This window comes from Conger conger, chromosome 8, assembly GCF_963514075.1.
Source record: "Conger conger chromosome 8, fConCon1.1, whole genome shotgun sequence".
NCBI lineage: Eukaryota > Metazoa > Chordata > Actinopteri > Anguilliformes > Congridae > Conger > Conger conger.
This window is the reverse complement of record NC_083767.1, coordinates 47,224,721-47,249,341: the sequence shown is the minus strand read 5'-3', so window position 1 is coordinate 47,249,341 and position 24,621 is coordinate 47,224,721. Positions and strand designations below refer to the sequence as shown.

At 41.9% G+C, this 24,621-nt stretch overlaps 1 protein-coding gene across 5 annotated transcripts in view; it reads left to right on the top strand.

Annotated features, from left to right (window-relative positions):
• cadps2 (Ca++-dependent secretion activator 2) overlaps positions 1 to 24,621 on the top strand; it is a 126,224-nt gene that overhangs the window by 20,179 nt on the left and 81,424 nt on the right. For all 5 annotated transcript variants that reach the window (XM_061250875.1, XM_061250876.1, XM_061250874.1 and 2 more), the window contains exons 2-3: positions 3,025 to 3,138; positions 22,651 to 22,983. In XM_061250875.1, the coding sequence (XP_061106859.1) occupies positions 3,025 to 3,138; positions 22,651 to 22,983 (447 nt within the window). The remainder of the gene's footprint in view (positions 1 to 3,024; positions 3,139 to 22,650; positions 22,984 to 24,621) is intronic.

Genomic DNA, 24,621 nt, shown 5'->3' with positions numbered 1-24,621 from the left:
AGATCGTTGGGAATTGCTGTCCTGTAAAGGGATTTTGATTTTGGCTTGGTAGCTCTTGCCTCAAGGGTTTCAGCATTGAAGAACCACTGGAAAAGCGAGAAGCAACACAGCCTCCCACTTCAGCTCAATAATCTGTCTTCAAAAAAACATCCTCTTGAAAGTCCAACAGGAGTGGAGCAATTAGCCATTCAAAATCTCAAGGCTTGTTTTCGATAGATTGTTTTCCAACCATCGCATTAACAACATGGAGAAGAAAATTGATAAGAAAATACCGATAATGAAACGAGTCTGTAATACGTGAGCTGATGCCTTTTAGTGTCAGGCCGCAGGGGCTGAGCCATGGGTAGTATTTTAAACACCTTCCTCCGACGTGCTGCACCATATCGATCCGCTCTTTCCGAGGCGTTGCGGTTGTCCAAGCCTGCCTTCCACTCTATGAGATGTACCGGGCCGGAAGGCAAACGGTTATTCACCGGTCTGACTATTTTCATAGTGTTTTTGTGCTTGGCAGACTCTATCCATGCTAACTTAAAAAGTGTACATCTTACTCATTGTCCATTGGTATGGTGGGATGTTTACTGAGGTTACACACTCTCCTTATGGATACTACAGCAAGTCCACAACCCTCTGCATAAGCATTAGCCATTCTGCTACCCCCTACTGTGTGCTCAATCTTCCCTTCTCTCATCTTGTTGGCTTAAGGCGGTTTGTGGTGTGGCGCTTCTGCTGTACATTTGACTGGGAAGGCATATAAATCTCCTCATGTGGGCTGGTTGATACGAAGTTTTCGCTGCCTGGGAGGCAAGTTGTTTAGTTTCTCCCTTTCATACATCCAGTGGCCTGCTGTTCTTCTGAGACTGTGAGAAATGGGGTATTGCACCGAAAGTCTGTCTGTTCTTTATTTTCTCTGCACCCCAAGTAGGAACTCCTTTGGGGGAATGAAAGAGACACACAGCTGAGAGGGATGTTTTCCGTTAAAGGGAGCTGTCATGTTTCCTACCAGTTTATGCCCTGGGCCCTGTCAATGCCCACACTGTGTGCGCGTGATGTAACCCAGGGCTCATACAGCACCCTTCACCCATCCCCCCCACTGTTCTTAAATAAAGTGCCATTGCTTTGGTTAATTATACCATCAAAGTTGTTGTCAGATTTGTTTTTCAACAGTTTTGTCTAAATTGCAGAGTAGTGAGCCTTTCAAAGAGGCTCTTACAATCCACTCTTTTCATTTCATCACAATCGCTCCGAAACATCATTTCTGAATGCCTCTCAAAGTAAATGTGTGCACTGGTGCCTGAGATTTCCAAAATTGGAAAGTCATGCTCAATAGTGGAGGAAGTACAATGTGTTGATAGGACAATGTGTTCTGCAAAAAAAAATGCAAAAGCCATTGGCCCACAATTGGCTAGTACATTTTGAATGTTCTGTAAAATTCAGGAGTTTCTCAGTCCTGGTGGATGTTCCAGGTTGGTTTTTAAACTGGTCCTACTGGTTTTAAGCTGACCCTGCTGGTGTTAAGCTGGTCTAGCTGGTTTGAAGCTGATTTGGAAATGCTCAACCTTGCAACAAGGTGGTTGAGATGGCAACCATCCTGGTAAGACCATGTTCATCAGATGGGCTCGTTTGGTATAGACAAGAGACATCACCAAATTCCAGATGGTATACAGCTGAAGTTGGAGCTTATTGCGGATAGATTCCATCTTAGTCTGGTAGCAGGAATTTCCACCAGAGAGACAGAAAGAAGCAAGCCTAATTAACTTGTAAACATTTGTGTTGTTTGCTGGCACGAAAAACATTTGACAATGTTTCTTATGGAAAGGAACTGCCAGACTAAGAACTCCTTACGCGCATTATGATTTAGAAATTGCCATGAATTTAATTGCGTAACAGCTTCTAGTAATTTTTTTCTCATCCTTCGATTTTTAAATTGATCGATTTTTAAAGAAAGCTTATGAGAGTTTTCTCATGAAAATATAAAACAGTACTAGCAGTGTCAACTACAGTCCTGAAGCTTGTTTGCCAAATGTTGAAGGAAGCAGCACCTAGCACCTACAAAGCATTACAGTTTCGAAAGGCATTTTCAGTGAATAATCAATTATTTTAGATGCAGCTTTGCCCATCAAATGTGTAGTGTCTGCACCAGGCAGACAAGTAAAATTGCTGTCAAGTCGCTGTGTTTCTCCTCTTTCACATAGCTTTTTCTCTCTCCTTGCTTTCGACCCCTTTCCTCTGCCTCATATCCATCCCTCCTCAGAGTTTCCCCTTTCATCTACTCCTTTACTTCATTTTCCTGCCTTCTCTTTCCCTTCTCTCCTCATATATTTACTTCCCTTTCTTTCTGTACCTTCTCTGCCTGGTGGTGGGTAAGCCCATGTCAATTCAACACACTTTTGGGCCGGATCATCGCAGATGTTCATGGGATTTAGCATGCTGTTTTGGCCTCATAAGAAACACCTGGAACCAAAATTATACTTAGTCTAGGATTATTAATCTGGGAGATATGGGCTAACCAAGTTTGCACTAATTAGCATGACTCCATGACTTTGACTTGATCTATCTCCATTCAAAGATAAATGGTTCTTGTATCATTTTATATACTATATCACTTTTACTGTCTCACTGACTGTGGGTATGGACATATGTCTCACTGGTTGACTGTGTGAGTATGGACATTATGTCTCACTGGTTGACTGTGGGTATGGACATATGTCTCACTGGTTGACTGTGGGTATGGGCATTATGTCTCACTGGTTGACTGTGTATGGACATTATGTCTCACTGGTTGACTGTGAGTATGGGCATTATGTCTCACTGGTTGACTGTGTATGGACATTATGTCTCACTGGTTGACTGTGAGTATGGACATTATGTCTCACTGGTTGACTGTGAGTATGGACATTATGTCTCACTGGTTGACTGTGAGTATGGACATTATGTCACACTGGTTGACTGTGAGTATGGACATTATGTCACACTGGTTGACCGTGAGTATGGAAATTGTCTCACTGGTCTGTCTCCTCTCTTCAGCTCAATAGGCAACAACTGCAGGGTGTGAAGGACCGCTTCCTGGCCTTCCTGAACGGAGAGACACAGATCGTCGCTGACGAGGCTTTCTGCAACGCTGTCCGCAGCTACTATGAAGTAAGTCTCCTTTTTTTCAGTGCCACTAGAGCTTTTTCATGCCCGTCTTCCCTCTGCAGTTTTTAATTCCGAACTTTACCATGTCCTTGTTCTCTTCTCCCTCATTTATTCTCATCCATCCTTTCCCCTCTACTCCCTTGCTGTTTGCCTGTTTGGAAAGAAAACATATTTTGCTCTGTTGATCAGTGTGTAATATATGTTACTACAAGTGCCTGCCAAAGATGATGAATCGATGCATTAAGTGTGTGTGGGATGTTGAAAGCTAGGCAAGGGGTCCCTTAACCGTGTGTTTCCCTTACATCTCTCTCCCACTCTTCTCCTCAAAATAGAGATTCCTCTGCAATTAGGAGTAATTCTCTATTTGGGAACTGGAATGGTGAGAGATTGCGACGGGTTCCAGTTCCAAGCCGGCCGGATACATTTTTCTCTGCTGCAGTGCAATCCTCTCAACCTGCTTCCATCCTCTAGCTGGATGCGTGTTACACGTCCTGATGTGGTGCAATCAAAGACAACAGCATTACCATTCAGTTGGTGTGACACACATCAGAGAGCCTCATCTGGTCTTAAACCGAGCCTTCCTCGCTATCTTTACAGGGCGTCAGCTGCAGAACGCATCTGGGGCCGCATGACCAGCTGTAGCTGCTGTAATTACGATGTAGTGATATGCATCAGAACCAGACTGCAAAGCGGTGTTCAGAATGCTAACGTGCCTTATGGCGGGGCGTGTGTGTGTATGCGTACCTGTGTGTGTGTGTGTGTGTGTGTGTGTGTGTGGGTATATGTGTACCTGTGTGTGTGTGTATGTGTGTGTCTGTGTGCATGGGCGCTCATGTGTGCATGTGCATCACTAAATGAGCCTGTGTGTGTCAGCATGCTTGTGCATATACCCGTGTGTCCATGCCCATGTCTACATTTGCCTGTGTGTGTGCATGTACATGTATGTGCATGTGTGTGACTAAATGTGCATGTGTGCGTGCAGTGTGTGTGTGTGTGTGTGTATATGTGGAGGACTACTATTAAACGGCTGTTGATGAGCTGGGCACACACAGCTCCTGAGGCCTTTGCCATTAACACTGTTGGTTTTATTTAGCACCCTGTGTGTCATAAGAACAGACGATTAAAGGCCAACATATGCAAATCGTTTCCTGTAATGTCACAGCAATTTGTTGTATCAATCATTGAAGCTGACCAATGGTGCCACAGAGCAAGAGACCCTGTCTAACAAAGTCTGCCACTTCTGACCTGCCACGTCTGTACTGTTGCCCTGTTACCAACATTATTTGCGTATCAGCTTAGGAATTCCTCCAGATAGCTATAGTTGTGAAGCTGTGTGTAGTGTTACTAGTCTCTGTTTGAGTTTGTGTGAGGTCAGTAGCAATAGATGTTTAGGTACAGGTAGCGTGAGCAGTAGAAAATGTGAAAGTATAGTGTGATGTTTGTGTGAGTTTAGTGTGATTAGCAGTAGATGCTTCTGTGAGTGTAGTGTGATCAGCAATAGACAGTTGTATGAGTGTAGTGTGATTTGCTGTGGGTGTTTGTGTGAGTGTAGTGTGTAAAAGTACTAGATGTCTGTGTGATTAACAGTAATTAAACGGTGATTACCAGTTGATGATTGAGCCAATGTAATATATGTAGCAGTGAGTGTGGTTGGATGCAGTATCAGTGTGTAGTACAATTTGAGAAAGTGTGGTGAAAAAGAAGTTCAGCACTTCAAACTAATGCTCCTTTAAACGCAGGTCTCCAAAAGTAGGCGGTAGTTTGACAAAACTTCTTTATGTTAAACAAAACTTGCAAGTCCCACAGTAGAGAAACAAAATACACTACCTTCTCCTTAGAGACAATCATATCCAAAGGCAACATTCATTGCGTACATATTTCAATATCCACTGAGTGTATGCAAGCAAATAAGAAGTGATTTGTGGAAGAGGGCATCAGCTGTATTAATGCTCAGCGTTGTAACCGGTGATGTGCAAGCCTGTCTCACTAAGCTCTGTGCTATATTTCCTAGCCCCAAAATAACAATGATTAATGTGAATGTCTTGTTCTGTAGTGCTAATATGCTGCTTCATGATTTGTACCTACACATAGCCCATGCGTAAAGCTGTCCACACATACTGTTAGGCTTTATTAGTGAACACAACCTGGGTAAACTACACGCTTACACAGTGCTGGGAAGCAGCACGCCGATTGGTTGCAATTACACTGTGAAAGAAATTCAGAATGCTCCTTTTTCAATAGGGCCTAATTAAATTTGATTGGATATTATTTGTGACTCTTGTGGAGAGCATTTTCTATTCTATTCTTGATGCAAACCAATTCCTTTTCTAATTTTTCTTTCACAGCTTTTCAAGCTGTTTACCTTCCCCATAAATGCCCAACACCACAAAATTTTGCGGGGCCACTTTATAATTGCTTCTCTAAGCATGTTAATAACAAACTGCTGATTAATTGTTTTAATCAACTGTACCGCAGGAATTCAACTTATCTTTACTTAATCTCGCAGTGATGACAGGCTGCTGGCAGGAGATGAAAGGAGTGGTGATTGGTCCAGGGCCTGGACTTGCTCATTATGTCAGAGTTTGACAGCTGAACATATTGCACGTATCCATCCTGTGTCCAATTTGGATCCGAGAGCTGGACTGCTGTTTCTCAAATTTCCCTCAGAGGAAATTAATGCATTATTCTTCCCTCATTTTTTTTGAGGTGGAGTCTATTTAATTTACTTAACCTCTCATTTACAATCTGAATGCAGCTATACACCGTGTGACTGAGTAGAAAATAAATAAATAAATAAATATGCATTGTGTTGTGCCTGGATTAATTCCAGACCTGTCTTCTCGTTACCGTTCTCTGTGTAATGAATGCACGCGTTTGATCATAATTTGTATTATTATAATACCCTTGATATTTCCGTTCCATGCTTCATTCGTTTGTCCCTGGTAATAAACATATCCTCCTAGGCATGTCTGTGGGCTGACTGACTCCCCATACCAGCCTGTGTTACAAACACATCGTGCTATGCTTCCCGAAGAATGCTTTGTAGTCTGACTCATGCAGATGCTGAAATGTAGTCAGACGGTTGCCCAGTTTATCGGCACTGTGATTAAGGTGGTGCTTATGTGCTCCTGCATGCTCACAGGCTTTCAGAAAGACCCCCCATGCTTTGTGGAAAGATCCCAGTTACTTAGCAACAGGGCGGCCACATTCCACATCCTGGAACCTGGTAGGAGTGGCTTGGTCCAGACCAGCCCCTCCCTCCTGCCCTCGTTCTGACATCAGCTCTGTGATGGGAGGGGGAGTGTCCTCCAGTCAATTGGCCACTCCCACGGCTATGTTAACCAATCGTTTTCATGTCCCCCGAGTTTGTTACTAGTTGTAGTTCTGGAGTTCCTGCTGCACCTCCTGAGCTTTGCAGCTGTTGTCTGAGCACTGCTCGCTCTGTACACCCTACCGGCTATGCAGTGCATTGTGGGAGAGCTGGCATCCATTGGAGAAGAGACATGTCATTTGTTAATCCCTTGCACAAAGTCTGGAGAAATGGATGCAGCAATAACCGGAAGAACCCTGGCTAAAATAAGCCCATCTAAACCACAGATAGACAAAACTATCCCAGAGTCCCTGTTATACATGTCACAGCTGCTGCATGGACTGAGACTCTCAGGAATGGTAAATGGTTGGCATTTATATAGCGCCTTTATCCAAAGCGCTGTACAATTGATGCTTCTCATTCACCCATTCGCTGCCATGCAAGGGCCGACCAGGTCATCAGGAGCATTTGGGGGTTAGGTGTCTTGCTCAGGGACACTTCGACACAGCCCGGGCAGGGATCGAACCGGCAACCCTCCGACTGCCAGACGACTGCTCTTACTGCCTGAGCCATGTCACCCATGTCGCTCAGGAGCCCTTAAACCAAGCAATGTCATGTGTGTGATTTTTATTAATGTATTATATACTAAATTGTACACTATAGTTTCAATGTAGCAATCTACTGTAATTATTTGTGTTTATTTGAATTAATTTAAAGAACAACTTGTCCTTTAACACCCTCACCTTAATTGTGAGATCTCAGATCCTCAGCAGATGCTTTGGGGAATTTAAGAAATGATTTTCAGGTAGTACAGCTGGGTACAGTATGTGCTGTAGCAGCAGAGGTGTCTTCTATTAGATGAGATATGGTACAGTTGTGCTGCCCTGACATTAAATCAGTACTTCCTAAACCATGCTGCTGGACATATGATTGTGAGAGGTGTTGAACACGGGATGGTATATTGTGTGACTCAGAGAGACAGGCAGACAGAGACAGACAGACAGGCACCCAAACACCACACGTACACACACACACACACACACACACACATACACACACACACACACACACACACACACACACAGCCCAATATTGTGTTTACGTCCTTTCATGAGCGCTGAAGGCTGGCATCCATGTGCATGTGGCCTTAAATACAGCAGGCTGTGAAGCACTGGTATTGTTTTATTTCTTTGCCTTAAAATTGGAGCTGTCAAGGTTAATGGGTTAACTAATGCGATTCATTTTTAATTATTAGCGCGTTCACTTTTTAGCACTATTTCTTATTTTGGCTCTGTCCCCTGAGGGGCAGATCTATGACTACATTTAATTATATAATAATAGTCATAATAATACCATCCTGTCTATGACCAAAATTTCCATCTACCATCATATCTTTAATCACTCTAATTAATAACTATAATTAAAATTAATTGCATGAGTTAACGCATTGACTGCCCTAAAAAAACACATTGCTTTGATCTTCCACCTGTGTCCAATTTGTTCTGTGTTTTCAACTGAACTCAACTTTCCTTTTATTTCCTACTGCCTTATACAAAGTGCAGTTTTGATGTCGTCCATGTACTGTACAATGTTTCATTATTTTAGTACAGTACAGTGATTAAAACATCCATCCTCAGTCCAGAAGAGAGGGCTTTGTGCTCGGCATGACATTTTCACAGTAAAGTAGTGAGCCAAAGACTGAGAGAATCAAACCTCCCCGCACGGATCTTGTCTTTTTCCCAGATGTGACTGTTGTTCTGTCTGACTCCTATGGACTGATATGCATGAGAAGCACACTGTGTTTAACTGAATGTATACAGTGCTGAATGGAACATGATCTTATAAAATCTGCTGCATGATAGGCTAGACGCAACCATCTAAGTCCCCTCGATAAAGTCCGCTCTATAAATACCATTCTGAGACCGCCCTATAAATACCATTGCTCGCATTTCGCAACTTGGCATCGTTGGAGACTTGGAGCAGAAGTACCGTCACTTGCAATCTAGGATATGCATCACTGATTTCATGGCTTATTTTATTTTATTGTTTTCTTTTGCATCTTTACTTAGTCCTAGCTTGTGTATTTATTTACTTTGTTCTGTTGCAGAAGAGTTAAGCAGTGGCATGCAGGGGATGCTTCATCTTTCTGTGGGGGTGGTGAGACCTTCGCTAGCTACGGCTAGGCCTCAGCTTTCAGTCTGCTGCTGAGCCTGCTTTTGCCTGACACAAATGCGTGCACACACACACACAGTTAGGTAAACTAATGACAGAAAAATTACTGTATGTAGCACCACTTATATAGGAATACAGAACAATGCATTCAGTTTACGTTTTTTCTTAATATTGTTCCATCATAACAGGTTATCTAAAGCAGCATTCACTATCCCACAGTGAAAGCTCAGATGGAACAAACAGAAAATACTTTTTACATTACATTACATTACGTGGCATTTAGCAGACACTCTTATCCAGAGCGACGTACAACAAAGTGCAAATCAATCACAAGAACAAGTGCAAAAGTAGACCTGAGAGGACAATACAGTTCCGAGTCCTAGTGTAAACAGAAATTCAGAACCCTTGAAGAGTACAATCAAATACTTATTTTTGAATGAATGTATATAAACAGTAGCCTACAATGTGTAGCCCATCATCAAACATACATATTAAAGGCAATCCAATATTCATACATTAAGCTATATAGATAGCAAAAATGATACAAAAAGGAACAAATATAGCTGTCATATTAGTTCATATCGAGTCCATGTTTATCGTGGAGCAGCCAGCTATCCACATTGGTGTTAAGTAAAACGAGATTATACATTTGTCATAGCTGAAAGATCCATGTTTGTGTGAGCCAGTGATTGGCTGGCTGCCTATGAGAATGATCAAACAAATTAGTAATGTAGATCAATTAAACAAAATACAAATGGTTTTTTGAGCAGAACTGAAGATGGTACTCACGTATTGGTGTGATGGAACAGCGTGTCGTCCATTTGCATTTTGTCTAACTCCCTCCCTCCGGTGGTGCTAATTAAGCACTTACAGAACGGTGAATTAATCTTTTCCTCTGCTTCTCTCTTACATCTTTTGCTCATCTGCCATGTGCCATTTTACTGCAAAACAACACCAAAATCAACAAGTGTCAGCCACACAGCCGCCAGTTATTATTCATTTTGCTCCGAATGCTAAATCATGTGGTTGGCTCCAGCTATGACCTGGCTAGCTCAGGCCTACAGTTAACTAAAGCTGGCTGACTTCAATACAACTTGCAAATGTGTACATGAGCCGACTGTGTTTAAGAGTTGTAAACAGAGTAAGATTTTTACATGCTTCTCATTTGGATTATTTGAGGTATATGCATCTTACTCTGATTTTGCCAATTCAGAATATCGGCTTAATTAGGTTTTGCTTTTGGGAATAGGGTGTTTACTGTACATGGCCTGTATCATAACTGGACTGTATCATAACTGGACTGCTTAAACATTCTGAATATGGTTGAAATAATGGTGCGCATGTAAGTGTGGTCATTCTCACTGTCTTTATGAAATCATCCACTTTCCCTGCGCCTGCTTGTGGCTGGAAAATGAGTCTGTCACCAGACACAATCGTGTCTCTACACATAATTATTTTTAGACTTTGTCTGGATGCATCTGAGCTACAAGGTTATTTGCCTCTTACCTGTGTGCATAATTAAATGAACAGGCTGGGACTTCTGAGAGCTCTCGGTATGATTTATGTTGTGAGACAATGCACTGGAGAACCTGCTCTGGGAAAGGGCAATGAATTCATGGCACCCAGCCATTTTCCGGGTGGGAAGTGAGCCTTGGAATCAGCGACGATCAATTTAACCGTGTTCCTCATTTCCGTTAACCAGCACCAACCTGCGCCGCGCTAGACCGCGATCCGCGCGTATGATGTCACACGTCATTAAAATCATGTTTTCAGGTCAAATGTCAATTGCAGCAAATTTCAATTGCTGCAGCAAACGTGTGCTGCCTTCCATTCTAAAGCCTATTTCCCTCATTAGAACAAGAGGTGCACTTTTCTGTTTCAGTTATCGAATCTCAATGCATTTCCCCGTGTTGTGGAAGCATAGGATCTCCTTGAGGCGCCTCTGCTCTCCATAGATATGCGTCTCCAAGAAGGCACATTATGGCATGAAAGTGGATTTGCTATTGGTGTGGACACCAGGGAGCTGTTTAGATGGACCGAAGATTTCAGATTTGCCTTTCAAGCTCTGACTGCGTGTGTGCGTGCGTGTGTGCGCGTGTGCGCACGTGTGTGTGCGTGTGCGGGTGCGTGGGTGCTCATTGTATGTGTGTATGTAGCTGTGAGGGGAGTATTGCAGGATTGCTGACATTCATTGCAGCATCCGCACCCTGAAAAATGCTTAGCTTCTTTTATTCTCGTGGGCGCTCTTAGGCGAGCTTTGGGACTCATGGCTGAAGCACCTCTCCCTTTAATTAAAAGAGTTCATCCATTCTTTCCAGATAATAATGCCATTTTCTGTGGACGAGCAGCCTGGCATTTCGCCCTTCCATATATTGTACTGTGGGAGTGTGCAGTCACAGTGCTCCTAATGGTTCTGTCCAAGACTGCTGCAGTGGACCTCAGGCACACTGCAAATGTCTCAATAATTATTTTCATTCACAAAACGTTTCATTCAAAGGGCATTTCTGTATCCTGCTGAAAACTGCCAAATTCCCTTTCTTCGATACAAAGAGCACTGCCATCTATAACCATTTGATCTCATTTGCAATTATGAAATTGGCAGTGCTCACAGTACGTGCTATATGCTGCTTTGAATTTCAGAGCCAATTATTACCTGCAGGTGGTTGTATCAAAAGCGTTCATGCACTGTTATATATAATGTTAGCAAGACTCCAAGAACAAGACTCACAAAGTCCAACAATGTTTGTACAGTAATGTATACTTTTGATCAATAATTGTGTTATAGAATTGCTTATATTGCTTTCATGCCAGGTCTCCCTTGCAAGATCTTGGTGAAAGGTACTTTTTAATTAAGCATTAAATAAAGTACGACACAAAGCCAATTGTGCCCTTGGATGGATTGGCAAGTTTATTTCTGCCTCTCGGCCAGTCCGTGCTAACAGAGTATCCACACCTTCCTCCCACCTGCCCCCATCCTCCCCGCAATCCTGTCCAATAAGTGGGTTTGGTAATGGATGGATGGGTAGATTGAAGGATGGACAATGCCGAGTGAGCATGGCATATTGTCACGTACAGTAGTGACGGAAGTACCTTTGTCCCCGGCGCGTTAATCTTCGTAGTTGAACAAGTAAGTCTTGATTGTTGTTCAACCTTTAATTTTATATATGATGAATAACATGGACTTTGCTTTTCAAATTAAAGGTTGATGATGGCTGGTTACCATGTCCTAATAAGGCAATTGTACATTGTGTCCAATCAATATTTAATCATGTTATTATCTTGTGTGCTTTCCAAAACGTGTCTTTTGACTGAAATGGCTGTATGTCTGACTGTATTGAATGTCTTTTATAATGGTCTGGAATTGATATTGTGTTGTTTTTATGATGTTCTGACTCATACAGGCACATGCAAGACTGGGACAATTTATTTCACATTATTGTACATTATTAAGCAATATGTGGTAGAACTACTGTATTTATTATCTCACAAGAAAATAATCAGTTTGCATGTGTTTTGCTATTTATTTTTATGAAGGGCATCAACAGCTTGCTAGCTAGCTATAAAAAATTGCTGCCTGGCAGTGCATCCCAGTACTAGTTATTGATACTTGCAGAAAAAATACATTTTGGCTGCGTTTGTAAGGTATACTGTACTGTTGAACAAGTACGTGGTAGACTCAATTTCCTGATCAGTTTTGTTCATAAAGATAATGAACTAATAAAGTAGCCTGTTTCAGATTTATGATGCAGTAATGTAAATACATCATTAGAGAAGCTACTATATGCACACACAATTGTGTTTTTTTAATCTAAAATACAAGCTGATCTTCTTGATTCTTACTGGAAGGTGCCCTTTTGTAGATGGCAGCAAGTAAAAAACAATCTCCTACTCCCAAGTCCAATAAACTAAAGTGGGTTTGAGTATTATGAAGATTAGATGGCTAGTTTGCCTGCGCTTGATGTTATGTGTCCTGAGCAATTGAGCATTTATTACAGTTTGTAATTTTCTAAATTGAAAAACAATGGCTATGATTACTGTATGTTCTGGTGTTGATATAATGGCCCATATTCATTATGTAACCACACTTCTGCATCCTGGAAGGCAAGCATCAGCCACAACATGGAAGATTGAAGCAAATCGGTGTCAGGGAAAAACAAGGATAGGGTCAACAGTCTCTGTGCAGCAGGTGAGGATTAAATTGGTAGTTACCCCCGCAACATTTACAGCAGTTAACCTGTTGAATACTTGGGACTCACATTTTCTTACAGTACTAAAAGCATGGTTAGGATTTGGTCCCAGGCTACAGGGCTACGGTGCTCATTCATGCACTAGAATGAGAACCCTTCACCAAATGAGGCACCCAAATACTCCCAGCTCATTCTTAAAGAGAGTTCCTAGTCAGGATTTCTAGTGCATGGCACTATGTGCTGACCTCCTAACCAGTGTTCTACAGCAAGTCTACCAGTCTTGCATACAGCAGACATTCCTCAATATCTATCAAAGGACTGAGAGATCTTTCACAACAGAAATGTTGCTCTTTTACTTCACTGCCCCAACAATATACTCCAGTCTCAAGCAGTGACAGAATAAAACCACTGTGTCTTTAGAATCTTCTCAGAATCTGGCTCAGCCCCACGTGACTGTCTAATTCTCACAGGCCTCACAGTGTGGTCTTAAGAACAGGCTGGCAATTTGCTTTACAGGTTCCTGCAAGACACCAGAAATAGTCTTTCCAAGTTAGGGCTATTAACTCCTATTAACTTGTGCACATAACTGCAACATATTTTCTCTGATACCTTTTCCTAGTCTCATTTCCATTTATCATTTAACTCACACTTGGGTGATTTCATTGCCCTTTGGATTACTAAATGGAAACATCACACTTTATATAGTTTTGCTATATACAGAAATGTTGTCTCTTATGTAAAAAAGTAGCGTGCAGATGTTGAAAGCTAACTACCTTCTGCAATGGAGCTTTAGCCATCATACTGCAGTGCGGACCGCTTATGCAGCTAGTTAAGCTTAGCATCTTACTTCCTCATGTTTTACATAACGATAATAATAATAACAAAGGCTGTGGTGTTTAATTAGTGAGGTGTAATGTGTGAAGGGGTTTTTCAGCTGTGTTCAGCTAATTCCAGAAGCATCTCTGTACAGTCAAGTTGTTCAACTGCTGCCAAGGAGAAGAAAATCCTTACTGGCCCATTATTGGCAGCCAATGCCGTGGGGGTTATTATCTGATGATCAGATGGCTGATCTGATTTCAGTCTTATATTTCCATAGTCATTTGATTCAAGAAATTATTCATATACCTTACCCGCCATCATTGTCAGCCAGCTTTTGCTTGGCCATGAATGTGGTCATATTTTATGAGCTCTTATGTCAATTCAGACAAGAACGAAGTTGGCACTTCCCTAGTTTGATAAGTTGAAGTAGTGCAAACGTGACTGATTTTTTAAATAAAAGTGGCTTCAAAGACTCTTCTTGAGAAACTGCTTAATTTGAACTCCAGGCAAGGGAGATGGACCAGTACTTAATGTTGTATCACAGAAGTGTGATATCACTTGAACGATGCAGCGTTATGGAAAATTGCTGTCTGCACGGGGTTTGAGGGCAGCTAATAGGGCGATATGGGGTTTGAGAGCGTCGCGTTATCCTCCTTGTGCGAACAGAAGCCGAATGAGCTGTGAATGTAAATGAGTTCCTGTGAATGGACTCTCTGCCGCTCCAGAAGGGCTCCCTGCTGCAAGTCCAGATCTCTCACCAGACAGCGGAGCTGTCAAAGTCGCAGCTGTCTAAAACGCAACGCGCTGTTAACCTGTGATGCTACCATCAGATGTTCCGGTGGAGGAGGCTGTTCTGGAACCGCCTCTGCATTTTTACAGCATTTTTACTTTCACCACATATCATTTCCTGTACCTCCGCTGAGGAGCTCTTGTGTAGTTTCTTCATAAATATACATGCAAAAACAGCGAAATGTCATTATCTTTCACATCCTGTCCCATTTCCTTTACAACTGTGCTTCTTCATAGAGGGTTCAAAAAGTGACTGAAATCCAATATCTTGTAAATTTGCTTATCCTCCTCTCTGCTGAAGTCAAGAAGAGGGTAACGTTATTGGTTTTGAAATGATGTTGAGCCTGCCAGCTTTCCGATGTTGTTTCCGAACAAGCCAGGCTCGAGGGCACTTGCATTACTCCTCCGCTACACGATGTGAATCTTCACTTGTCACCCAACTGCCTCGCCGCCCTGTGTTTTATAGTTTTATAGTGTTTACTTCCCACAGGGTCAAAAACATGATTACCGTCAGTCTCCATCCGCGTGCCACAAGCTGCAGGATGAATGCTCCGGTTTTGAAACCTGGGAGAGCAGTGGGGGAAACTTCTTTTCTCTGAGCGTGTTCATGTTTTCCACTGATCTCCACACGTAAGCAGGAGAGGTCCTGAGTGAATGGGTGTTGAGTGTACGCTCTAATATAGCTTCAGCTGCAAACACATCAGTCCGGGTCCCAGGAGCGATGTGCTCATGTTGGCGGTTGGGAGCTGTGGTGGTCCTCTGCTTCCTATTTGCTAGTTAATGGATGAACTGAACTCATGCGAGAAAGTTGCCACACGCTCAGCCGGCACATGTCTTTCTCTGAGTCTCAAGTGGCAAAATTGTTATTGTCGCGTTTCAGTGCATCCACTAAGAAACCTCCGTGGCACGCACACACAGACGCACGCAAAATTCTGACCAGGGAAGTACTTTTCCAAAACTTTTCCCTTCGCTTCTTTCAAAGTTGTTTTTGTTTTCATGCTCAGGACTGGGCGGATCCCAATTCTGATGTACTGGAAAAACCTTTATGTTTACTGTTCTGGATTTCATGCTCGAGCCAAATGGCTCAATGAAACTGTTCAGTACTGAGTTTTTCATTTGGTGTGCCCTCTCCTGGGATTCTCCAGACTGATTAAGTAACAACAAAGACACAAGAGTAGGGCCTCACCATCCTTATAGTGTGTTGAGCTGATGTGTGATACCAGTCACTGGCTCATTTAACAATGCAAACTATTTTGCACCAGCGAAATGCTGTTAATTATTCTAATCAGTGTTAATGTATTGATAATGCAGACCAGCGTCGCCCCCACTATGGCTGCCTGTGAAATCTCTCTCTGCTATCCCTGGCCAATACCAGTCCTCACCATGCTAACGCATGCTAATGTTCTTTCTGGGCAAGCAACATGATGAATAATGATCAGGAATTTAGTCAATCATGTGGCTTGTAGGAGGCAAATGAATCCCTTTATTATGATTGAAGCTAATTAGCCGACCAAAGAACGGCAATTGCTGTGAACTCCTGCCTCCTAAAAAATGAAGATCGCTATTAGCCGTAAACCCTCGATGAGGCTTTTTATAATAGAGCCTTGCTAACTGATAGGTTCATGTCCTAGGTTGCATAGCACCATGTTGCTAAATGCTTTTCCCTGATAAGGGTTCAGTTATAATTAAAACTCTTATTAGAATGTCTTCTAATTAAAATCATTTCTGAAATGCAGCCCTGTGTACACTTTCTTTACTGAGCTTGGGGGCTTTATTGAAGAATGCTGTTAATTTCACTGTAGCGTCCTGTTGTTTGAGAATCTGCTTGTGCTCTTAATGGGCTTATCAATCCATGTTTATTCATTCAGTTTATTTAGTGAAGACAAACAGTGGAGATGTATAGAGACAGTAATAACGCAGTGCAGTTTTTATAGTGGTGTATAAACTTGCACATTGCTAAAGTTTTATATATAACTTTATATGCAGTCCCCTCCAAAAGTCAGCAAGCAAGTTTGTTTTTGCTCACCTAAGATGATATGTTCTAAATTGTTTAACAAATCTAGAGGAAAATACCAGGAAATAGGTAATATCTGCCATGTCTTGTACATTTGACCTCAAACTCAATTGTCTTGAGTGTGTTGCAAAAACAAAGGAATTTACCTTGCTGTTCCAATACTTTTGGAGGGGACTGTATGTTTCAGTGGACAAATACTGTATATTTGTTCATATTTGCAAATATAATATGGTGAAGTTAAGTTACTGCATTGCTTGTATGCGTGTGCATGTTTGTGTATTTATGTGTGTGTGTGTGTGTGTGTGTGTGTGTGTGGGGGGGGGGGGTTCACAGAATTATGGGTTATCCCCAGGGAGACATGGATCTCATCCTATGGAAGCAGCTGTTGTGTATGCTAATGGAGGTATATGTGCTGTGGGCTTTGAATTATGTCTCTCGCTGTTCACATGAACAACAAATGGATATGATTGATTGACTGAGCCATCTGTAATGGACACCTGTGGGATAAGAACTAAATATTATTCATACATTAATCTTTATAGTAAACATACATTTTATATGTGCTGTTCTATTGCACCTGCTACAAAACCATCAGACACATTAGAGGGAATGCCCATCGTTACTCAAGCGGTGCACCTGAATTTAGTGTCCATTAAATGTCCAAAAAAATTCTGAATTTTTCTGGTTAGGTTTTTTTTTGTTGGCGTAATGAATTAACAGTTGTAAGGCTGTATGCAGATAAATGCGTAAGAACTACCTGATTCAATTTATTCATGCTGGTCACAAATATGAGAGAGATAATTATGTGTTTTTTTGCTGCCTTGGGAAAACATTGACTTGACTGGTATAATTGCCGCTGGAAGGAGATGTTTTCAGCATCAGCTAATACAAATTCAGTTACAGGGAATATTTTTGTGTTCTACTTGGGTATCCATGTAGGAGGAATACATAATTAAAAACCTATGAGCGTCCAAGTTTGGCAGTTATGGTGATGGTGATGGTGATGACCTGGAGTTGAGACTGCATGATATAGGGCTCATATCAATGACCAGCATTTGACCGTCCATGTTGGCTCATCTCGATGATGACACCTTCCTAAACACACTAAAAGTTTGTTTAAAATAAATAATGAATAAGAGCTTTGGGTGACTCTGACGTTTTCAGCAGTACTTTTTCCTCTTACAGTAATTGACAGCATCAGCGGTGAATCGACTGCATCGCCTCGCGGGCATATGTATGTTTTGTCATCACATCGGCCATAATCATAATCATAAAGTTTATGGGCCTATGCGGATAAATTAGTTTTAAGCTGTTATTGACCGAAATGGCCATTATATTATAACAGCACTGCCTGAACCCCCCCCCCACACACACACACACACACACACTCTTATGGCATCTCTACAGTACAGAAGCATGTCCCCACACTGCTGGCCTCGGAGGTGAAATCTCATGGGCCAGATTTTCCAGTGTGCCGACCCTTCTTCCCTGCTGCGGATATTAACACGCCGCTCTTTCCTAGATTACTGCAGGTCGTAGGTGTTTTTTCCTTGAGCAAGATGAGCTTTTAATAGTGTAAGCGATATTTTGCGGCTGTGTTCATTTGCATAATTACTTTAAATAATTCCCCCCGAATCGACAACTTGGTGGGTGTAGTTTTCCACAGCACTTGCAATCGTTTATCTTCGTGAATGTCCCCTTGGTCTCCTGAGCTCCATTACCTGCACTGATACTCACGCCATTTTTGCATGCACATTGAAACACATATAATATTTATCGTGCTTTCCTATGCTCAGTAAATAAGTAGTTTGCTTTTAGAAGCATTTGAAATGTGCTAGACAGTATATTAAGTACAAGGTTCTGTATTTTCCTTTTGATGTGTGCAAAGTGTTGATCTTAAGACTAGAGAATGGATGGATGTCTTATTCGAGACGTCTCTTTGTGATTGGTCAGTGAGTCACGTAGCTCTTTTCCTGTTTCCAAGGGGAACACTGTCTCCCTCCGTGCTGAAGTATTATTTTCAACAGCGGTTGTCAAATTGCTAACATCCTGCTCTGTAGAATCATTTTTGTAGATATTAGCTTTAATTATACAACCAAAGGCTGCAAAGGGCTTATTTCAGATTAATCTTTTAACTAAGAAGTGAGAGAGGCTCAGTGCACTGTTGGTTGTAAATAATTGACTCAGATTTTAAGCCCCCAATTAAACAGATCAGCAGGGAGAGAGGAAATCCCTTGGTGGCCGATTCATTAGTAATAATCTCTGACATTTGTGCCACTGCAGACTGATAGTGTGGTTCAGTCCTGTGGAAGCCATGTCAGGGATTACAGCTATTTTCGAGCAAAGACCTTTAATTCAATTTAGAGAGAGAAAGGCATGACGCAGAAACAAGCGCGTAAAGTTATTATAGAAGGCTGGCTAATTCTTATAGATATATGTGTGTTTATGATATTTAACACTCTTTAACTAAGATCAATGGAAATATTCAGTTGGCCTGTATTCCTTGCTCGTAATGGTGTCTCCATGCATGCACTAACATTTGAATTACTGCCCTATTGCTTACTGCATTCACTTTATTATCCATTTATTTTTCACCATTTTTCTTTAAAATTTCAAATGTTCTGGGGTGTCTCGGTGGCGCAGCCTGTAGAGCACTGACCGCATGCTCATTGCGAGCCGCGACATCAGCGGTTCGAATCCGACCGTCTGACATTTGTCGCATGTCTTTCCCTCTCTCTCGCTCCCATTCTTCCTGTCTCTTTATACTATACTGTCCAATAAAGCTGAAAAAAGGCCTAAAAAATATCTAAAAAAAAAAAAAAAAAAAAGAATTTAAAATGTTCTTCAATGCTTTTTCTTCTTCAGGGGTCTTGCACAATTGTCCCGCTGTAATCTGGTGCTCAAATGGGCAGGTTTCGAGGAACAGAGGCACCTGCGGCTCTATGGTCTGCTGCATGAACATGTTGGCATCGCTGATGACCTTTGCCCCCCGCCCCCAACCCCCCACCCCCACAGTGCGGCCACACCCCTGACTGTGATGAAGGTGTGCAGCAGTGCCTGAGCACACCTCATTAAATGCGAATGAGAGGCCTGTGGCATTGATGCACCCCTCTACCACTTGTGTGTGTGCGAGGCGTTGGGCTCACTCGTTCTGCTTTGCCTGCATGACAGTTTTGGGCCAAGACTCTTAACCGGAGTGGCTTGCGTAACAACATGAGTTTGTCCTGCTCGATATTTTAATGCCTGAAATCAGGACGAATACCCTTACTCACATGGCCCTGTGACCCAGCTGTGTGTGTGTGTGTGTGTGTGTGTGTGTGTGTGTGTGTGTGTGTGCGCACACGCGCGCATGGTGTGTGACTCAATAGCTCCCCAGTGTGTATGGACATCTTCTCCCGATATCATTGGCCTTGTTGCCTGTGTATTAGTTAATGCCCAGCTAAGACTAATGCTTTGTCTAGAAAAGGTGTTAATTGAGTGAAGTCAATTCAAGAGTCCTTTTAAAATCTGACACAATCCACTGCATTGTTCCCTCCTCAATACAACTGCAAGAATAATTCATCAAGTGAAAATAAGGCTTCATTATTGGAGCTGCCATGTATTGCTAATAGCTGACTTGTGTGAATCAATCACAATACTTTTATTTAACCAGGAAAAGCATTATTGTGTTTAAAATCTATTTTACAAGGCAAAACTTGAAAGCTGTAATTGCGTCAAAGCAGTGAGTCATTGATGGCATGTAATGGTTCCACCTGTTTTATGGCTGGCATGCCCATTGCTAAGAAATTGGACAGAACACATGAATGTTAAATGTTAATTGAGTGAACTAAATTCAATAATTAATGGCTTTTGTGGATTACAATCCAGAGATCCACTGGCCCTTGGAACCTTCATCGACTAATTTAAATGGCATGGCAGACTGGAGTATATTGTTTGTAAATCTGTTTAAATAAGTCATGCTAAATAGTTTTTTAGTGTACCTCTTTGAATAATGCTGTATTAGAGTAAAGTAAATGATATTGTATTTTGTTCATGACCTCTGCGTGATGGCTCTTTGAACACCATTGCCTGTTTCAATATAAATAGAAATAGCAACCATGGAGTTACTGACCGGGTAAGAACCCAAACAGGGTATAGCATGAGCAAAACTTTTCTAGTTTCTTATTTTATATGCAATATATATAGGTAATCTTTGTTATTGTAACTGATGGTATTATAGTTAATGTCCATAGAATGTCCACGTTTCCATCATGTATAGTTTGTTATGCTTGCATAAAACAACGCAGCATTTTTTTGCCTGTGTAACAAAACTGTTGCATTTTCAATACGCACACTGAATGAGACTGTTACACTTCGGCAAAAACGGTTAGTGAGATTTTATGGGCAAAATATATATATATATATTTTTTTTTTTTAAATCTAAATCTAAATCTAAATTCAGGTAGTACCCTCTATATTGGCTCCAATATAGAGGGTATTTTCATTGATGTGACCCCATTTTATATCAGTGATCATCTAAATACATTCTCAAAATATTGAATTATTATTCCGTATGCTTAAATATATAGAGTAGGCCTATTTTTGAATAATAAATAACATGTGAAAATACAACAAAGGGTTACCTTTCAGAGAAGACACCAGCATTATCCCTGTATTCAAAAGGGTTCAAGAATAGTAGGCATTTTATTTGGGGTATGTCATTTTCAGGCATTTGTTAAGAAAAGGGGTGCTACTTAAGGGGTTAAGGAACATTTTTGGTCCCCTGCTTTTGTTTGGTGGCACTGCTCTTGAAATTCTGACTCCGTTGTGTTAGCTCCTTAATAACAGCAATCTTTTCCTTTAAAGGAGTTCCGGAAAACTTCAAAGCGACTTGCTCGGCTCGGCAGGGGTACTTCTTTGTGCGGTAGTTCCTCAGGTTCGGAGTCAAGTGGCGTTTATTTTTTGCTGCTTTTTCTCGGCGACTGAAGTGCGTTTTGTTCGGCGCCATTACTCCCAGCGAGGGGACGCCATTCCTCTCCGTCTGTCGCTCTCTTCAGGCTCCAGCAGCTTTCCATCCCCCAGATAACGTCACCGTTCACCTGTAAAACCGCCACACATGTTGCTCTCCGGTCGCCTGTTTGTCTGTCGGTTAACACTCTTCTCTCCGGCATTGTCTTACCTTTTCTCCTACAACAGCAACCAGCAACTTGCCCCTGTCGACCGCCTCTTCCCTCTCACTGTTAATCCCCATGTATGTTTTTCATGAAATTATGAAAGGATGAAAGCAGTATTGATTTCATAATGACATGAAATGCATGTACGGTATCTCTGCTTTCTTTTCAAGAGATTCCATACATGCGTATGTATAGTTGTGTAGATTATAGTGTGTATCCGGCACTGCTTGACAAAATATATTTTTAATTGAAATGATAATTACAAACTGAAATGAAGGCCTCCACCTTAACCTTTTTTGCTGTCCTTGTGAGGACAGACACAGCTGACAGGTGCAGAGAAATCATTACCCTCAGACCGTAGAAGGAAAGGCTGTCATGGTGCATGGCCCGGTAACGGAGAAATACAATCCGTCTCTAATGGGAGCTGTCTGTTTCCAGATGAGACCATGTACGAGGCCCGAGTCCCAGGCTGCCTGCCCCTTCTCTCCTTCCAAATCTGACTTTCACATTAGTACCTGGCAGAAACCAAATGAGCTGCGCTAGACCTGCAGATGGCAGAACAGTCTTTAGAGCGAATGATGTATTATCTCCCTGAGGCCAAGAGGTGGAACAACAGTATCCAAACAAAAACATGCCCAGTACTCTTTGTTTACCCTCCTGTACCTGAATGTCTGAACAGTTGATCTCGGAGCTGAGACACCAAAGTTTGTGACCACGTTGTAGAACTGACAGGAAATGCGTTTCCTTGGGAACAGTGGCGAGTCATTTACCTGGCCCTGTCTACATCCCTGTTTCTTCCAGGGGAACAGTGGAGAATCATTTACCTGGCCCTGTCTACATCCCTGTTTCTTCCAGGGGAACAGTGGAGAATCATTTACCTGGGCCTGTCCTCATCCCTGTTTCTTCCAGGGGAACAGTGGCAAGTCATTTACCTGGCCCTGTCTACATCCCTGTTTCTTCCAGGGGAACAGTGGCAAGTAATTTACCTGGCCCTGTCCTCATCTCTGTTTCTTCCAGGGGAACAGTGGCAAGTCATTTACCTGGCCCTGTCCTCATTCCTTTTTCTTCCAGGGCTTTCTGAAGAGCGAACGTGTGGCCAGAATGGTGCAGAGTGGGGGCTGCTCTGCCTACGACTTCCGGGAAGTCTTTAAGAAGAACATCGAGAGGAGGGTCCGCAGTCTGCCCGAAATCGACGGCCTGAGCAAGGAGACTGTCCTGAGCTCCTGGATCGCCAAGTACGACGCCATCTACAGGGGGGACGAGGAAGTGCGTCGCCAGCCACCCAGGATGCACTTCAGCGCCGTGTCGGAGCTGATCCTCAGCAAGGACCAGCTGTACGAGATGTTCCAGCAGATCCTGGACATCAAGAAGTTTGAGCACCAGCTGCTTTACAATGCCTGTCAGGTGAGTCTCTGCAGGTTCTGTACAATAAGGGCATATAACACCTATCAGGTGAGTCACAACAGATTCTGTAAAGTGAGGCATATAACACCAAAGTTGAGTCTTTGCAGTACCTGTGAGGTGCGTATTGCTAACACTTGTCAGGTAAAGGCCACTCGCATTCCTTGTTATAGCAAGAAACTGCATAGAATCTGACTTTAGTATCAAAGTGCTACTGAGAAAGTGTCTTATATCTGCAAATCCAGTGAAAGAATTTGATCCTACAAAAACATTTGCGTCCACCAAAAGGAAAATGAAAACATCCAAGACCAGGGATTTTAGTGTGCCAGAATGTCTGATGGTGACCAGGGTAGGCATTTCAGGCAGAAAAAGACGTAATGAATTCACGCTTACGGTTCAACCCCCAGCCCCCTTCTGCATTCGCAAAACCGTTGTTTGGGCTTCTTTTGATGGTGAGGTCCCTATTTGTCTTGTAAAAGCTGGCAATAGACCTACCACTTGTCGGACTCTTCTTATCAAACACTAAGTTTTTGCTGCATAAAAATTCTTTCTTAAAAAAAAAAAACCCATCTGATGTTAGCTGTTTTTGTTTATTACATTTTTTTGCATGTGTAGATTAATTAGACTTTTTAGATTGGGTTGTTCTAGGAAGTTGGGCCTGCAGCGCCGTTCTCTTGTGTTTTTTCCCTGAGCACATCCGTTGAGCTCGCTGCATCAAAAACAACCTCATTGTACAGATCCAGGATCGTGAAATTCCCGAAGAACTGAAAGTTTTGGCGGATTAATCTGATTTAGATCAGTGCTTAGAGATAACATAATGAGTGTTGATTTGGACAGTCGCCTACAGAGGTGGAGAAAATATGCATAAAATAACTACATTTTAAGTTAAACGCTAACTAGAGGGGTTGAAGTTTCCATTCTATGGAACCCCAAATGACGCCCCCTGAGGGTGCCGGTCTTTTGTATGGTCTTACGGCTTATTTTCCAAAAACAAGCAAGCACAAGGATCTGATTTGTATCATTGTAAGTCAAACAGAAGGCATTTTCTATGCTGCCTTACCTTCAGTAAGCGTCACAACAGTATACATTGTGCTGGAGAATGTAATACAGAAGATACAGTGCATCCTGACTACCTCGCAGAAATGTCTTTGAATCATTGTAATATAAAACTAATACAATATCTGTATCTATGGTAAATTTATTTCCCTTTTTCCTTTTTTAATTTTGATGTAATTGAAATCCTCCACTGCTTTCATATTCTATTCATGATGTTAGCTTTGCACTTCATTTTTTTGGAAGTTTTTCTTTTCAAAATTGATCAATTAAAATGATTTCCTGCTGTAGATGAGTGTTTCGGGCACTTTCAGAATACCAATTACTTGGTATAATTGCCTAAATCACATACCTAACTGCTGTGACGAATGAAACCAAAAATAATCTGGGTTTCACTACTACATATACAAGAAAGTGAATACACCCAATTTAAACTCGGTTACGGTGCCATTTTTAAACGCAATCATATTACATTTTTTACATTTTTGTCATTTGGCAGACGCTTTTAATCCAAAGCGACTTACAAGTGCATAGGTTCTACCATAAGTCAAAGCATCACATCCAGAACTAGGAAAATACACATGGAAT